The following is a 17,389-nucleotide window of genomic DNA, read 5'->3' on the forward strand; positions in this document are numbered from 1 at the left end:
CCTCCCAAGTGCTGGGATTAAAGGCGTGTGCCACCACTTCCCAGTGAAACCTTTAATATCTAGATTGATTGTATGATATTTTTCCCTCTAACCATTGCCAATGTTACACTCTACCATATCCTGTTGAGCTGTAATGTTAGAGGAGAGTCAGGGACACAAAGAATCCTGTTTAGTCAGGAGCAAGGTTACCCAGGCAAAAGTGTCATTGTTACACTACTGCTTATAAATAGAGTTGAATTGTTTTCCTGAGCACACATTTGGGAACAACTCTAGAGCTTCCTCCAAGATGCTGGTGGTCCTACTCATTGCAGTCTTGCTGGCCCTGAGCTCAGCTCAGAACCCAAGTACAGGTATGCAAATATATGTATGAGGACTGTGATTCTGCATGTGGTAGAGGTGATCACACAAACAGAAGGGAGGTAAGAGACTTAAAATAACAAAAATAAAAAAATAAGACTGAAGAGTTCTTAGGTCAAGATAGAGATCACTGAGTACTTATTCCATCCCAAGAACCTGCAGGCCATTAACATATAATTGAAACAACATTTCAATGGGAGAAATGAAAGATTTGCTTTGCTTTTATAGACACAACTCTCTGGGCTGAGAAAGATCTACTGGAGTCTAGGGAAATTTTGTGACACAGCTATAATATGACAGTGGAGTCATTATGTGAAAGTTTACTTTTTACATATGAAGTAGATGCAGGAGAGAAACACAAATAAGGATCATTTCTTGGAAGGAATCAAATCCTTAATTTTTCTGAAATCTTGGTGGCTTCTTTTCTATGGAGATATTCTATATAAATTCTTATCTCCCAAACTGCAAAGCCTTATAACACATGGCAAGCCACAATGGCCCATACCATCCATACTTAGATTTAAAGTCACTCATCTAGACTATGCTAGACCTAAGTCTAGCCTAGGTCAGGGGGTTAGAAATTGAATGGCATGTTAGAGAAAAGGACAGTGTGATAAAGTATTTGAAATAAGAGGTATTAGCATCTAATCACTCATACTTACTCTATACACACACAGATTTTGTGGTTTCCAGTCATAACAACAGAGAGAGGCTATCCCCTTCCGAACTATTCCCTGTTGGTGATCAGAGCCAGGAATATCAAATAAGAGATGATAATCAGAAACATCTTCAACAGTCACTGCAGGAGAGGCAACACCTGCAGGTGCAGCAGGAAAACCAGCCACTGCAGTCAAAACAAAAGCAGCCACCACCACCACCACCACCTAAAAAAGCAGCAAGAAGATTTAAGTGATCATTTCAAGGCCAGTTTCATCAGTAACCAAGAATGCAATGTCAGGTGTGTTTCTTTTTTCTTTGTTTGTTTTTATGAAATCTGAGAATCAACAGCTGCTCATCTTACTTTTCTACTTCATCTTTCTATGCACAGCAGAAACAAGTTGATAAACCTTATATAGGTTTTTATGCGTGCTTAATATGTCTGCATGTGTGACATGTTAGAGTATAGACTGTGGGCACATATGTTCCATGGCTTGATTTTGGAGGTCAGAGGGCAATATCAGGTATCTTTCCACTTATTCCATGTCACTTGAGGGGCAGTTGGTTCCTTGGTATTATTGTGAGATTCTGTGGGATTCTTCTGTATCTCTCTCCCTTCTCATCACTAGACCACTAGGATTATCGATGTGCTTCATAGTTTTCTAGCTTGACAAAGGTTCTCAGGATCTTGGACTTTACAATCAGATCCTCACAATTTGTTCAGTAAGTGCCTTATCCACTTACCCACTTTTCAAGCCCCATATCTTGTGTATGTTGTCATGGAAATACCCAAGTTAATATATAAAATATAGTGTGTGTGTGTGTGTGTGTGTGTGTGTGTGTGTGCACATACACATATGCAATAGTATAAATGTAAATAATAAGGCATAATATACCTTTCTGTTCTTTTTTTTCAACATCCATTAATTACTACCATTAATTCATTGGGAAAACCTTTTAAAATTTTGATTTTAAACAAATGTAATCATTTTTCATTAGTAAAATATTTATATTGAGTTCTGTTATATTATAGATATATGGAACAATGCAATTCTTAAGAAATTTACACATAAGTTTAAAATGGCATATATATGTTTTTGTCTTGTTTTTCTCTTGTTTTCAACACTGATCTTTAAAAATTTTTGTTTTGATTTGTTTTGTTTTACTTCATAAGGTTCAAAGATTTTTATATGGTATGGCACTACTATCCTGTCCAACCTTGTGACCCTACATTCAGTGTTTTACTCCTAAAGTACATATTTCACAGACCAGCTTTATAAATTCATCCAAGGATATTTTCAATCACAATCATAAGACATTCAGCCTAAAATAAGTACTACATCTTTATCCTATATGTAACAGCTGAGAGCAGGTCATGTGTTGGGTTCAAAACTAAAGTGAGTAGCTATGAATCACAACACAAAGACTGGAAACAATAGAGAACGAGGAGGAGATGGATTATCGCCTAATTCATTCACCAGCAAAAAATTAGAAACTCCTTTGTAATATTTCCCTATAATATTTCTTCTCTGTTTCTTTCAGAAACGAAAAGAAGACCTAAGAAGAAAATGTCCTTAGAAGATTATGACATAGGAGATATGTAGTTATATCTTTATCTTTACTCTACCAATAAACTGTTAAGCATGCAGCTTCTGACTGCTGAGTCTCTCTTGGCGTAGGGGTGAATCTGGAATTTGAGGGCTTTGGACACAGTATAAGGTCTCTATCTCATAGATACTTCCAGATTCCTATCCAGTCTCTATGTTAACAGGCCAGCTGCTATGTGAAAACAAAACAAAACAAAACAACACATTTAAGATAAAGAAAATGTTTTGTAAATTTTAACTGATTTTATTTTAAGAAAAATAAAAACTTCAGACTAAGAATTGAGGAAATTTTAGAGGCAGAAACGTTTTTAAGATTTTTCAAAATATTTTATTACATTTTCAAAAGAAGTTCATGAGTTTGATGCACAGGACATTTAAGATTCCACTATAGTCCTATATTCTTTCTTCATGTTTGCAAAATTGTTTCCATTATATAACAACCACTTCGAATGTCCAAGAATTTCATAAGAAACAATATGTTAACAGCAAAGGTTTGAAGAAAGATTTTTCTATGACTTGTCAACAAGCCAAAGAAACTATAAATAAATATCCTACTTGTACTTTGTATAACCATAAACTGCAGGAAGTAACCCAAAGGGTATCCAAAGAAATAGAATTTGGTACATGGATTGGCTTTATTTTGTTGCATTTGGAAGATTGTATGTGCACCATTCCACAGGTATATATTCCGGATTTCAATAGGCAACTGCTTTAAGTTCTGAGAAGGCTGATTCTATAATTATACACTTACTAGTAGTTATGGCTATTGCAAGGATGACTGTACAAGTTAAGACTGACCAAGCTCCAGCATAGGTCTTAAACAAAATGAAACACTTTTTTTTTTAAATATTGTAACATAAAGCGTATTACAGGTATACCACAAAATCCTAGAGGACAAACTCTTAGAGAAAGATCTAATGACACTTCAAAAGGCATGTTTAATAAACAGAAAGGGGTAATGAATACTCACAGAGGTAGATTACATATTGCTTTATTAACTTTAATTTTTAAAGGTTAATGAGAAAGGAACAATAGCTGTGGAGAGTCATTGAATAGTGGAAAAACTGAAGTACAAAAACAACCTGGATATTTTAAATATATGTTGACCTAAGAATCTAAACCTGGATGTATGTTATATTGGAAAAGAGATTTTTAAAAAAAATATATTTATTTATTTATTATTAGATATTTTCTTTATATACATTTCAAATGCTATCCCGAATGTTCCCTATACCCTCCCTCTGCCCTGCTCCCCTACCCAACCACTTCTGCTTTTTGGCCGTGGCATTCCCCTGTACTTGGGCATATAAAGTTTGCAATACCAAAGGGCCTCTCTTCCCAGTGATGGCCAATTAGGCCATCTTCTGCTACATGTGCAGCTAGAGATATGAGCTCTGGAGGTACTGGTTAGTTCATATTGTTGTTCCACCTATAGGGTTGCAGACCTCTTCAGCTCCTTGGGTGCTTTCTCTGGCTTCTCCATTGGGGGCCCTGTGTTCCATCTTGTAGATGACTGTGAGCATCCACTTCTGTATTTGCCAGGCACTGGCATAGCCTCGTACGATATAGCTATAACAGGGTCCCTTCAGCAAAATCTTTCTGGCATATGCAATAGTGTCTGGGTTTGGTGGCTGATTATGGGATGGATCCCCAGGTGGGGTAGTCTCTGGATAGTCCATCCTTTCATCTTAGCTCCAAACTTTGTCTCTGTCTTTGTTTTTAAAGGAGAAGAAAATCTGTGGATACCAACAAAATTGAAAAAGATTAGATTGAGACAGAAGAGATCTCCTGAATAAGAGAATCAATAATTCATCAGACAGCTTCATCTTTCAGACAAAAATTACCTATAAAGACTAACAAGTGCCTTTTATTTGATCACAGATACAAAATTAAAAACAAACAATAATAATATTTTTAATGATAAAGGCATACTTGCCTTACTGGCATGAAATGAAAAATGAGTTTCCTTAAACCATGTGTCTTAATTACATGTTAGAATGTTAGACTGTATATTACCATGAGTTTAAAATATACACATCTTACATATCAGTATTTACATTTCCTTCTTAAATAAAAAGGACATTTTTGGGGTGGTGGTATTAAAAGCACAGTTAAGACATTTAAAATTATTTAAGTAAATTCAAAGGTTTACTACAGTTCTAACTTGTTTTCTTAATCTCTAAGAGTTGGAAACATTTGTAGCTATGATAAATATTTGAACAAAGTACTAATAACTCATGCTTTTATTCCCAGCAGGAATAAGGAGATCTCTATAAGTTAGGTTTCTGCTTATTTGCTTATTTTTAAATTCTAGAATTACACTAAAAAATGTGTTGATGGTGCATACCTTTAACATAACTACCCAGGGACAGAACTCAGATACATCTCCTAATTGATATGTTTGCACATAGAACTTTATTCACAAACTTTATTCACAGATTTAAAACCCCTCTTCAGAGTCACTAAAATGCAGCCAATTTCCAATGGGGACAGGAACAAAGAATAGCCTTTGTGACTGCAAGTAAGCTCACCTCTGTTCAATGTTGAACCAGATGACACTCTAATTATGTGTTATTTCTCAATAATTGATAAATTAGCAACTGGGGACTCCTTATAAAGCAAAAAGGTGTCCAGCAACATTTGTCTCTTGGCTTCAATTGCAAATGTTTTCCAAATATGGAGAATACATATCCTCTCTTTGATATATGAATCTAGACATTTAATGAGTCATGGAGAACCATATGTTCAGCCGTTACCAACTATACTATGGTCATAAGGGTGCTACTCACAATGATGGATTGGATCTATTCAAAGGTAGCATCCTTACAGGCTTAGCCATGGAAGGAAAGGTATTACAGTGGAACTGGTACCTATCTGAATTCCTAAGTGACCAGGGTTTGGTAGCAAAAGGAGTCTGTGCCTTCCTTCACTGAGGAAATAGCTCAGTTGACTACAATCCCCATCTCTACACTGCACATTACTCCCCCAAATGTGGCACCTATTGAACTCATGCATGGATTACTGATGGTTCATAAAGCACTGATGAAACCAAAACTAATAGAAAATGGCAGCCTATAGACCAGGGGATGGAATGGCCAATAATGAGGAAGGAAACATAAAGTCATTGTAGTACTATTGGATATAATCTGCTTTGTCTGCCATCAGTGGGAGAGGATGCCACTAGCTCTGCAAAGACTTGATACACAAAGGTGCAGGAGAATCTCATGGGGTTACCCACACTCTCAATGGAAAAGGGGAGGGAGGATGGAAAGAGGGATTGTGTGAAGGGGGAGCAGAAAAGGGGCACCAATTCTAAGATAAAATAAATAAATGAACAAACAAATGAATTAATGAATAAACAAATGAAACTATGAAAAAAAGACAAAGACAAACAACTAGGACAACAAAGGAAAATATCCTTTCCATTTCAAGGTATAAGCAATGGTATAGGTATTTGTTCTTCAAAACAGAATATCATTAACTGGCAGGTAAATGGAAAAAAAAATATCTAGTCATGCTTGCATGATTGGAAATGGGAAAACCTAGGAAATCATAGCAAAGACATCATATTTTATGTAGCTCATACATACAAGACAGACAAAACAGAGGAGATAATGAACGGGTAGACAAATTAACATTATATCTAATTAAAACTAGAATATTAAATTTTGAAAGGAACCAAAGTCAGAATGAATTGGGAATAATAATAGAATATAAATAATTTTTAAAAAAATCTTAAATGTTTACTCCTAGCACTAGAAAATAAGAGGAAATGGAGATTTAAATTGAATCAGGACAATCCTGTGAGAAAAACTATTATAAGAAATCTATACCCAGGTGGACTTCAGACCTTTAATCCCAGCTCTTGGGAGGCACAGACTTTTAATCCTGAAATTTAGGAAGCAGAAGTAAGCACATAAGAATTACAGTGATTTCAACTTAAAAGCTGCTTCCAAAAGGCAAGCTGAAATTCAAAATGAGTATTCTTTGTGATCTAAAAATAAGAATATTGAAGCCTTAAATTTTCATATAAAGTATAATATAGGTATGTTTATGTACACATACTAAGATATATTTACTACCAATTTTTCAAAAAAAAATTTCAGTTGAAAGAAACTTGAAGCAATCCCACTGAAATCAGGGATTAGACATGGTTGCCCACTCTCTCCCTACCTGTTCAATATAGTACTTGAAATTATAGCTAGAGCAATTAGACAACAAAAGGAGATCAAAGGGATACAAATTGGAAACGAAGAAGTCAAATATCTTACTTGCAGATGATATGATAGTATACATAAGTGATTCCAAAAATTCCACCAGAGAACACCTAATCCTGATAAACAGCTTCAGTACAGTAGCTGGATATAAAATTAACTCAAACAAATTAGTGGCCTTTCTCTACACACAGGATAATCAGGCTGAGAGAGAAACTAGGGAGCCCTGTGCCAACTTGCATGCGATTTTAGCAGACAGTTCTTAGGACCGCAGAGGACTTTCCATACTATAGGTGCCCAAGCCCACTCAGGATCTTGGGATCACTGGTGAGTGGAATGCAATATCTGTTCCAAAACAGCTGGGAGTGGTCTGTGCAAGCAGGAACAAGGACATAGAAACCCCGCCTGATCAACAGCTAGAGTTTCTTCTGGTTAGAGCCAGTCTCAAGCCACTTTGGGCACAAACTCAGGGAACAGTCCCAAGGTCCCCAGAAGACTCTCCATGGTGCAGGCTCCCTAGTACACCCAGGATCTAAGGATCCCTGAAGAGAGTCAGGCCCCAAAGAGGGCTATGAACCTAGTAACAGGTGAGAGTGCCATCTTGTATCCAGGGGCTCTCAGAGACCAGTACAAGCAGGAGAGTGAGCAGGCTACAGAAACAACAGAGCATCTTGGATAGGGTCTCTTTGGGCCTTCATCCTCAGCCAGGAGGCAGACCTGAGACCCAGACCTCTGGGCACCTTTTCTACAAAAGGAGAGCTTGCATGCAGAGAGAGCTCTGGCCACTGGGACTCATGAGAGTTGGACTCCCAGGAGTGCTGAATGAGGCTAACAGAATCACAGGAGGAACACATTCCAGACAGAGACAGCCAGAACATCTAACAACAAAGATTTCCAGAGGATGAAAGGCAAATGTAAGAATCTTTCTATCAGAAACCAAGACCACTTGGCATCATCAGAACCCAGTATGCCCACCACAGCAAGTCCTGGATACCCCAACACACCCAAAGAGCAAGATTTAGTTTAACATCATATCTCATAATGCTGGTAGAGGATTTTAAGAAGGGCATTAATAATTCATTTAAAGAAATGCAGAACACTGCTAAACCAATAGAGACCGTAAGGAGGAAGCAAAACAATCCCTCAAAGAATTACAGGGAAACACTGCTAAACAGCTAGAAGTCCTTAGAGGAAACACAAAAATCCTTTAAAGGATTACAAGAAACAAAACCAAACAGGTAATGGAATTGAACAAAACCATCCAAGATCTGAAAGTGGAAGTAGAAACAATGAAGAAAACCCAAAGGGAGACAACTCTGGAGATAGAAATCCTAGGAAAGAAATCAGGAACCATAGATATGAGCATCAGCAACAGAATAAAAGAGATGGAAGAGAGAATCTCAAGTGCATATGGTTTCATAGGGAACATGGACAAAACAATCAAAGAAAATGCAAAATGCAAAATGATCCTAACTCAAAATATCCAGGAAATCCAGGATATGAGAAGATCAAACCTTAGGATAACAGGTATGGATGAGAATGAAGATTTTCAACCTAAAGGGCCAACAAATATCTTCAACAAAGTTATAGAAGTAAACTTCCCAAACCTAAAGAAAGAGATGCCCAAGAAGCCTACAGAACTCTAAGTAGACTGGACCAGAAAAGAAATTCCTTCTGACATATAATAAGCAGAACAACAAATGCACTAAATAAAAATAGAGTATTAACAGCAGTAAGGAAAAAGATCAAGTAACATATAAAGGCAGACCCATTAGAATTGCACCAGAATTCTCACCAGAGACTGAAATCCAGAAGATCCTGGACAGATGTTATACAGACCCTAAGAGAGCACAAATGCCAGCCAAGGCTACTACTATACCCAGCACAACTTGCAATTACCATTGATGGAGAAGCCAAAGCATTCCATGACAAAAACAACTTCACACAATATCTTTCCACGAATCCAGTCCTTCAAAGGATAATAAAGGGATAACTGCAACACAAGGAGGGAAATTATGCCCTTAAAACAAGCAAGAAAGTAATCCTTCAATAAACCTAAAAGAAGATAGTCACAAGAACAGAATCCCAACTCTAACAACAAAAATGACAGGAAGCAACAATTACTTTTCCTTAATATCTCTTAATATCAATGGACTCAATACCCCAATAAAAAGACATAGACTAACAGACTGGCTACATAAACAAGACCCAACATTTTGCTATATACAGGAAGCGCACCTCAGGGACAAAGACAGACACTACCTCAGAATAAAAGGCTGTAAAACAATTTTCTAAGAAACAAGCTTTTGTAGCCACTCTAATATCGAATAAAATTGACATCCAACCAAAAGTTATCAAAAAAGACAAGGAGGGGCATTTCATATTCAACAAAGGTAAAATCTTCCAAGATTAATTCTCAGTTCTGCATATCTATTCTCCAAATGCAAGGGCATCCACATTCGTTAAAAAAACTTTAGTAAAGCTCAAATCACACATTGCACCTTACACAATAATACTGAGAGACTTTAAACACCACTCTCATCAATGGACAGCTCCTGGAACCAGAAACTAAACAGAGACACATTGAAACTAACAGAAGTTACAAAACAAATAGATATAAGAGATATCTACATAACACTTTATCCTCAAATGAAATGATATACCTTCTTCTCTGCACCTCATGGTTTCTTCCCCAAAATTGACCATATAATCTGTCACAAAACAGGCCTCAACATATGCAAAAAATATTGAAATTATCCCATGCATCCTATCAGATCACCATGGACTAAGGCTGATCTCTTCAATAACAACATAAGTAATAGAAAGCCAAAGTTGATGTGGAAGCTTAATAACACTCTACTCAACGATAACTTGGTGAAGGAATAAAGAAAGAAAGAAATTAAAGACTTTTTAAAGTTTAATGAAAATGAAGCCACAACATACCCAAACTTATTGGACACAATGAAAGCAGTCGTAAGAGGAAAATTCATACCTCTGAGTGCTGCCAAAAAGAAAATAGAGATAGCACACACTAGCAGCTTGACAGGACACCCAAAAGCTCCAGAAAAAGGAAGCAAATTCAACCAACAGGAATAGATGGCAGGAAATAATCAAACTCAGTGCTGAAATCAATCAAGTGAAACAAAAAGAACTATAGAAAGAATCAACCAAACCAGGAGCTGGTTCTTTGAGAAAATCAACAGGATATATAAACCCTTAGCCAGATTAACTAGAGGGCACAGGGACAGTATCCTAATTAATAAAATCAAAAATGAAAAAGGAAACAAACAAACAAACAAAAAAACAGAACCTAAGGAAATCTAAAACATCATCATATCCTACTACAAAAAGCTATACTCAATGAAACTGGAAAATCTGCATGAAATGGACAATTTTCTATACAGTTACCAGGTACTAAAGTTAAATCAGGATCATATTAATGATCTAAACTGCCCAGTATCTCCTAAAGAAATAGAAGGAGTCATTAATAGTCTCCCAACTAAAAAAAAAAAAAAAAAAAAGTCCAGGACCAAATGGGTTTAGTGCAGATTTCTATCAGACCTTCAAAGAAGACCTAATTCCAATTCTCCTCAAACAATTTCACAAATGGAAACAGAAGGTACTCTACCCAATTCATTTTATGAGTCTAGAATTACTCTGGTACATAACACAAAGACCTAACAAAGAAAGAGAATTTCAGACCTATTTCCCTTATGAATATCAATGCAAAAATAATCAATAAAATTCTCACAAACCGAATCCAAGAACATATCAAAATGATTATCCATCATGATCAAGTAGGCTTCATACCAGGGATGCAGGGATGCTTCATTATATGCAAATTCATCAACATAATCCACTGTAAACAAACTCAAAGACCAAAACCACATAATCATCTTGTTAGAGGCCAAGAAAGCATTTGACAAAACCAACACCCATTCATGATAAAAGTCTTGGATAGAGCAGGTATTCAGGCCCATACCTAAACAAAATAAAAGCACAATACAGCCAAGAAGCAGCCAAGATCAAACTAAATGGAGAGAAACTTGAAACAATGACATGACCCTGATATAGCTGTCTCTTGTGCGGCTCTGCCAGTGCCTGGCAAATACAGAAGTGAATCCTCACAGTCATCTATTGGATGGAACACAGGGCCCCCAATGGAGGAGCTAGAGAAAGTACCTAAGGAGCTGAATGTGTCTGTACCCTATAGGAGGAACAGCAATATGAACTAACCAGTACCCCCTCAGCTCATATCTCTAGCTGCATATGTAGCATTTGAATTATAAATAAAGAAAATATCTAATAAGAAAATTGTTTTTTTTTTTTCAAAGAAGCAATCCCACTAAAATTAGGGACTAGACAAGGCTGCTCACTTATTCCCTACCTGTTCAATATAGTACTTGATGTCCTAGTCAGATCAATTAGACTACAAAAGGGGATCAAGGGGATACAAATTGGAAAGGAAGAAGTAAAAATATCACTATTTTCAGATGATATGATAGTATATATAAGTGACCCTAAAAATTCCACCAGAGAACTTCTAAACCTGATAAACAGATTCAGTGCAGTAGCTGGATATAAAATTAACTCAAACAAATCAGTGGCCTTTCTCTACACAAAGGGTAAACTAACTGAGAAAGAAATTAGGGACAATAACATTCACAATAGTCACAAATAGTATAAAATATCTTGGTGTGATTCTAAGTAAGGAAGTGAAAGAGCTATATGATGAGAACTTCAAGTCTCTGAAGAAAGAAATCAAAGAAGATCTCAAAAGATGGAAAGATCTTCAATGCTCATGGATTGGCAGGATTAACATAGTAAAAATGGCTATCATGCTGAAAGCAATTTACAGATTCAATGCAATTCCCATCAAAACTCCAACTCAATTCTTCACAGAGTTAGAAAGGGAATTTTTCAAATTCATCTGGAATAACAAAAATCCTAGGATGGCAAAAACTATTATCAACAATAAAAGGACCTCTGGTGGAATCAACATCTAGGACCTCAAGCTGTACTACAGAGCAATTGTGTTATAAACTGCATGGTACTGGTACAGTGACAGACAGGTAGATCAATGAAATAGAATTTAATACCCAGAAATGAACCCATACACCTATGGTCACTTGATCTTTGACAAAGGAACTAAAACAATCCAGTGGAAAAACAGGCAGCATTTTCAACAAGTCATACTGTCTCAACTGGTAGTTATCATGTAGAAGAATGTGAATTGATCCATTCTTATCTCCTTTTACAAAGCTCAAGTCTAAGTGCATCAAGGAACTCCACATAAAACCAAAGACACTAAAGCGTATAGATGAGAACATGAGGGAAAGCCTTGATGATATGTCGACAGGAGAAAAATTCCTGAACAGTACAACAATGGCCTGTGCTGTAAGATCGAGAATTGACAAATGGGACCTCATAAAATTGCATAGCTTCTGTAAGACAAAGACACTGTGAATAAGACAAAATGGCAGCCAACACATTGGGAAAGGATCTTTACCAATCTTAAATAAGATAGGAGACTAATATCCAATATATACAAATAACTTTAGAAGCTGGTCTCCAAAAAAATCAAATAAGCCTATTAAAAAATGGGATATAGAGCTAGACAACGAATTTTCAACTGAGGAATATTAAATGGCTGAGAAGCACCTGAAAGAAATGCTCAGCCAGGTGTGGTTGTGCATGCCTTTAATCCCAGCACTTGGGAGGCAGAGGTAGGCAGATTTCTGAGTTCGAGGCCAGCCTGGTCTACAAAGTGAGTTCCAGGATAGCCAGGGATATACAGAGAAACCCTGTCTTGAAAAACCAAAACCAAAAACAAAAACAAACAAACAAACAAACAAACAAAAAAACAAAAAAGAAAAAAAGAAAAGAAATGTTCAACACCCTTAATCATCAGGGAAATGCAAATCAAAACAACCCTGAGATTCCACTTCACACCAGTCAGAATGGCTAAGATCAAAAATTCAGGTGACAGCAGATGTTGGGAGGATGTGCAGAAAGAGGAGCACTCTTCCACTGCTCGTGTGATTGCAAGCTGGTACAACCACTCTGGAAATCAGTCTGGCAGTTCCTCAGAAAATTGGAAATAGTACTACTGGAGGATCCAGCTATACCTCTTCTGGGCATACACACAGAAGACGTTCCAACTTGTAATAAGGACACATGCTCCACTATGTTCATAGCAGCCTTATTTATAATAGCCAGAAGCTGGAAAGAACCCATACCCAGTCACCATAAACACCTTCAGGCAGCTTTGAGGGACCAGCCAAGGAAAAAGGGTGGAGGTGAGTATGAGAGTGGCCTTTGGCTCCATTGCCTCAGAGAAAGGGGGGAGTGGCTATGCATCTATGACAGAGAGCAGTAGGCTGTCAGACTCCAGGCACAGGTGCACTGTTCTGTAGAGCTGGGAGTTGATAGCTGGATTTCCAGAGGTTGCTGCTCCCTTGGGCTGTTTGGAAGGGATAGTGCACGGCTGGTTCCAGGGGACAATGTTCTCACATGGCAAGGGTCACAGTTGACTGGCCTGTACTCTGCTGTTGTAAATGTGAGCTAGCGGTGGTGGTGGAGAGAGCCTGTAAGGTAGTCTGTCAGCCAGTGTTCTGAGCTTCAGCAGAAGTTTGAACAGCCAGAAAGTACATGGGATAAGTTTGAAGGTGTAGGCAGATAAACAGGTTGGGGAATCATGAGTGAGAAATAGGCAGTTACAGTCACAAGATGTCTAGGAGAGCAAAGACAGGGACAGGTGCAGTCTTGGGGCATCTCAGAGAGAGAATGTGCCACTGACCTTCTGGCATTTGTAGGGATTACAAGTCTGGAAGGCAGCAGAAGAGGGAGCAGACAGGAGCAATTAATGGGATCAATACTATTGATAGAACAGTGCTTCTCAGACTGTGGGTTGAGACCCTTTTGTGTGTTATCTATCAAATATCATGTGTTTTAGATAATTATGATACAAAGAATATAAAAATTATATTTACAAAGTAGCAATAAAAATTGGTGTGGGGGTCACCCCAACTTTAGGAAATGTATTGAAGGTCACAGAGACACAACAGTTCAGAACCACTTCCATAAAGGCATATAAATAAAAGACAATAGTCAGTTGTAATGAATGATCTGGAGTGAACTCACTCCCATGTTACACATGGGAGGGTCACAAACACACATTCTAAGAATAAATCTTTTTTTTTTTTTTGAAGAAACTAAGGTCATAAGACTCTCATCTTTTTTTTTTCTTAAAGTTTTCTTACAAGCTCTATAAATCCCCACATAAATTAATTCTTGGATAATGTACCTTGTGAAATTCTCTTTAATCCATTCTGGCATATATATTATTATTTTCACTATGCAGGTATTGACCAGGTAACAATATTATTGAGATTTTTGGGGGTGTAGCTTTCATGTCATGTCTAGAAGACAGTATGTCATAATCTCTGTATTAGTCAGGGTTCTCTAGAATCATAGAACTTATGGATAATCTCTATATAATAAGGAAATTTGTTATGATGACTTAGAGTCTGTAGGCCACCTCCCCAACAGTGGTCATCTGTGAATTGGAAGTCCAAGGATCTAGTAGTCGTCAAGTCCCACAAGGCTAGTAAATTCCAAAAGATGTGTTGGTAAACAAAAGCAAACAGGCAAGAAGAGAATATCTTCCTACTTCCAATGTCATTATGTGAGTCTCTAGCAGAAAGGGTGGCCGAGATTAAAAGTGTGTACCACCACACCTGACTCTGGGACTTGTTTTGTCCCAGGCTGACTTTGAACTCAGAGATTTCCTTGCCTTAGTCTCCTTGAATTCTCAGCTGCTATGCCTCAAGATCTCCATGCCAAGATCCAGGTCAGAAATTCCCAGCCTCAAGGTCCTGGACATATACCCAAAAGATGTTCCAACATATAACAGGGACACATATGTAGCAAAGGATGGCCTTATCTGGCATCAGAGAAAGAGCAAGCCCTTGGTTCTGTGAAGGCTCACTGCCCCAGCACAGGGGGATGCTAGGGGAGTGAATTGGGAGTAGTTGGGTAGGTATGGGAGCAGCCTCTTAGAAGCAGGGAAGATTGGAGTGGGATATTTAAAGAGAGGAACCTGGGAAGAGGGATAACATTTGAAATGTAAATATAATAACTAATAAAAAAAAAAGTTCAGGTTCATAGTTGAGCCTTCCAATTCTGGATTACAATTCACTCCGGATACAGTCAAGTTAACAACCAGGAATAGCCATTACAGTTGCCTCCTGTTCTCCTCACTTTTACAATCATTACATCCTTTCTTGTACAGTATTTCCTGAACTTCACTTGCATCTATTGTGCTATAGATATGCCAGTTGAGGATCTACAATTGAAAAACTGTCCTGGGCATATATCCAGAATATGTTCCAACGGATAAGAAGGACACATGCTCCACTATGTTCATATCAGCCTTATTTATAATAGCCAGAAGCTGGAAAGAACCCAGATGCCCCTCAACAGAGGAATGGATACAGAAAATGTGGTACATTTACACAATGGAGTACTACTCAGCTATTAAAAAGAATGAATTTATGAAATTCCTAGGCAAATGGATGGACCTGGAGGGCATCAATCTGAGTGAGGTAACACAATCACAAAAGAACTCACACAATATGTACTCACTGATAAGTGGATATTAGCCCAAAACTTAGGATACCCAAGATATAAGATACAATTTGCTAAACACATGAAACTCAAGAAGAATGAAGACTGAAGTGTGGACACTATGCCCCTCCTTAGAATTGGGAACAAAACACCCATGGAAGGAGTTACAGAGACAAAGTTTGGAGCTGTGACGAAAGGTTGGACCATCTAGAGATTGCCATATCCAGGGATCCACCCCATAATCAGCTTCCAAACGCTGACACCATTGCATACACTAGCAAGATTTTGCTGAAAGGACCCTGATATAGCTGTTTCTTGTGAGACTATGCCGGGGCCTAGCAAACACAGAAGTGGATGCTCACAGTCAGCTATTGGATGGATCACAGGGCCCCCAATGGAGGAGCTAGAGAAAGTACCCAAGGAGCTAAAGAGATCTGCAACCCTATAGGTGGAACAACATTATGAACTAACCAGTACCCCGGAGCTCTTGACTCTAGCTGCATATGTATCAAAAGATGGCCTAGTCGGCCATCACTAGAAAGAGAGGCCCATTGGACATGCAAACTTTATATGCTCCAGTACAGGGGAACGGCAGGGCCAAAAAAAAAAAAAAAAAAAAATGGGAATGGGTGGGTAGGGAAGTTGGGGGGAGGTTATGGGGGACTTTTGGGATAGCATTGGAAATGTAATTGAGGAAAATATGTAATAAAAATATTTAAAAAAAGAAAAACTGTAGAATTCTGTAACATCCTCTATCTGTTGCAAAAAAAAATCATTTTTGATGTGAGATTCATATCAACAGCTGCAGTGAGTTCATGAGAGTAATGACAGTAGTATCCAGAATATACTAGGTTTCCTTGGTAGGGTTTTTTTTTTTTTTTAAACAAGTCCTTTTTATGTAGTCCTGTCTATTCTGGAGCTCATTCTTTAAACCAGGCTGGCTTTAAATCCACAAATGTCTTCTGTCTCTGCCCCTCCAAGTTCTGAGGTTAAGGTATGCACCACCACAGCCAACAAGATTCTTATGATTCTTAAGATTCTTCACCAATCTCTGCTTCTTACATTATTTCTACCTTTACTTACATGACATTTACTAAGCCTTGGAAATAGTGATTCAGAGGTCTTGCTTAGAACTAAGAAACCCATAGATTTTTATATTCAATAATTTGAACATATTAATCTTTATATTAGCTGACATCCTCTCCAAAAGGAAGCTTCTCTGATGAAGACAGAGAGAAGCTCTAATCTATGGGTTCAGAAATATGTATTTAAAGAAAGTTTGACACCATGTCCCTTTAGCAAAACAATAGTACACTAGGAACTATATTCTCATCAGACAAGGGCTTGACCACATTTACAGAACCAGCTTGTGTTCCTTCTTCTGGTTCAGGCAAGGGTGTTGTTTCCCTGGGATCCTACTTATGGGATTTTTTTTCTAATGCCAGTATGCAATTCCATACCATAGGCATATCTAAAGTTTACTTGTTCTTATTTCACAGAAATACGTCTCTCTCCTGAGTTTCTCTAAAGGATCAAGCTCTGGGGCTTGCCTGCATGGATCAGAAGACATTTGCTTGAATGGACCAGAAAACTCTTGCCTGCATGGATGGCTGTAGTCTTTGTCCCTGATTGTCAAACAGGTTAAGGCCCAAATGCACAATAATTCTCCTGGACTCATGTACAAGTACATATTTTGCCACCTGGAACACTAAATCTATTCTTCCAGAAAGGGAGTTCTCATGAGAATAAAAAGAGGAAGCAAAAGCAGACAGAGAATTAGAACTGGCAGCTGAAGTATGGAGTAAAAGAAACATGTTCTGAGGAGGATAATGTTCTGAGTAATGATCTTCACTGCTAAGAAGTTTCAGATGAAGCTAATCAGTGTTGCTGATGTGAGACTCACTCTTTTCCAAGAACAAGTGGAAA

The 17,389-nt window shown here is 37.7% G+C and overlaps 1 protein-coding gene across 1 annotated transcript; it reads left to right on the forward strand.

Moving 5' to 3' along the window:
- Positions 1–267: 267 nt before the first annotated feature.
- LOC110295847 (gliadoralin-A-like) lies at positions 268–2,656 on the forward strand. Its single transcript, XM_021164210.2, has 3 exons — positions 268–350; positions 1,035–1,315; positions 2,557–2,656. The coding sequence occupies exons 1-2, from the start codon at positions 287–289 to the stop codon at positions 1,268–1,270; spliced, it is 300 nt and encodes a 99-aa protein (XP_021019869.1). The 5' UTR covers positions 268–286; the 3' UTR covers positions 1,271–1,315; positions 2,557–2,656.
- Positions 2,657–17,389: the final 14,733 nt, after the last annotated feature.

This window comes from Mus caroli, unplaced genomic scaffold, assembly GCF_978045245.1.
Source record: "Mus caroli unplaced genomic scaffold, Mus_caroli_1 scaffold_7, whole genome shotgun sequence".
NCBI lineage: Eukaryota > Metazoa > Chordata > Mammalia > Rodentia > Muridae > Mus > Mus caroli.

Bases quoted from the DNA above. Each gene is read 5' to 3' on its own strand.
- LOC110295847 (XM_021164210.2), top strand. From the start codon at position 287: ATGCTGGTGGTCCTACTCATTGCAGTCTTGCTGGCCCTGAGCTCAGCT. The intron at 351-1,034 runs GTATGCAAATAT...ATACACACACAG, and splicing joins AGCTCAGAACCCAAGTACAG to ATTTTGTGGTTTCCAGTCAT.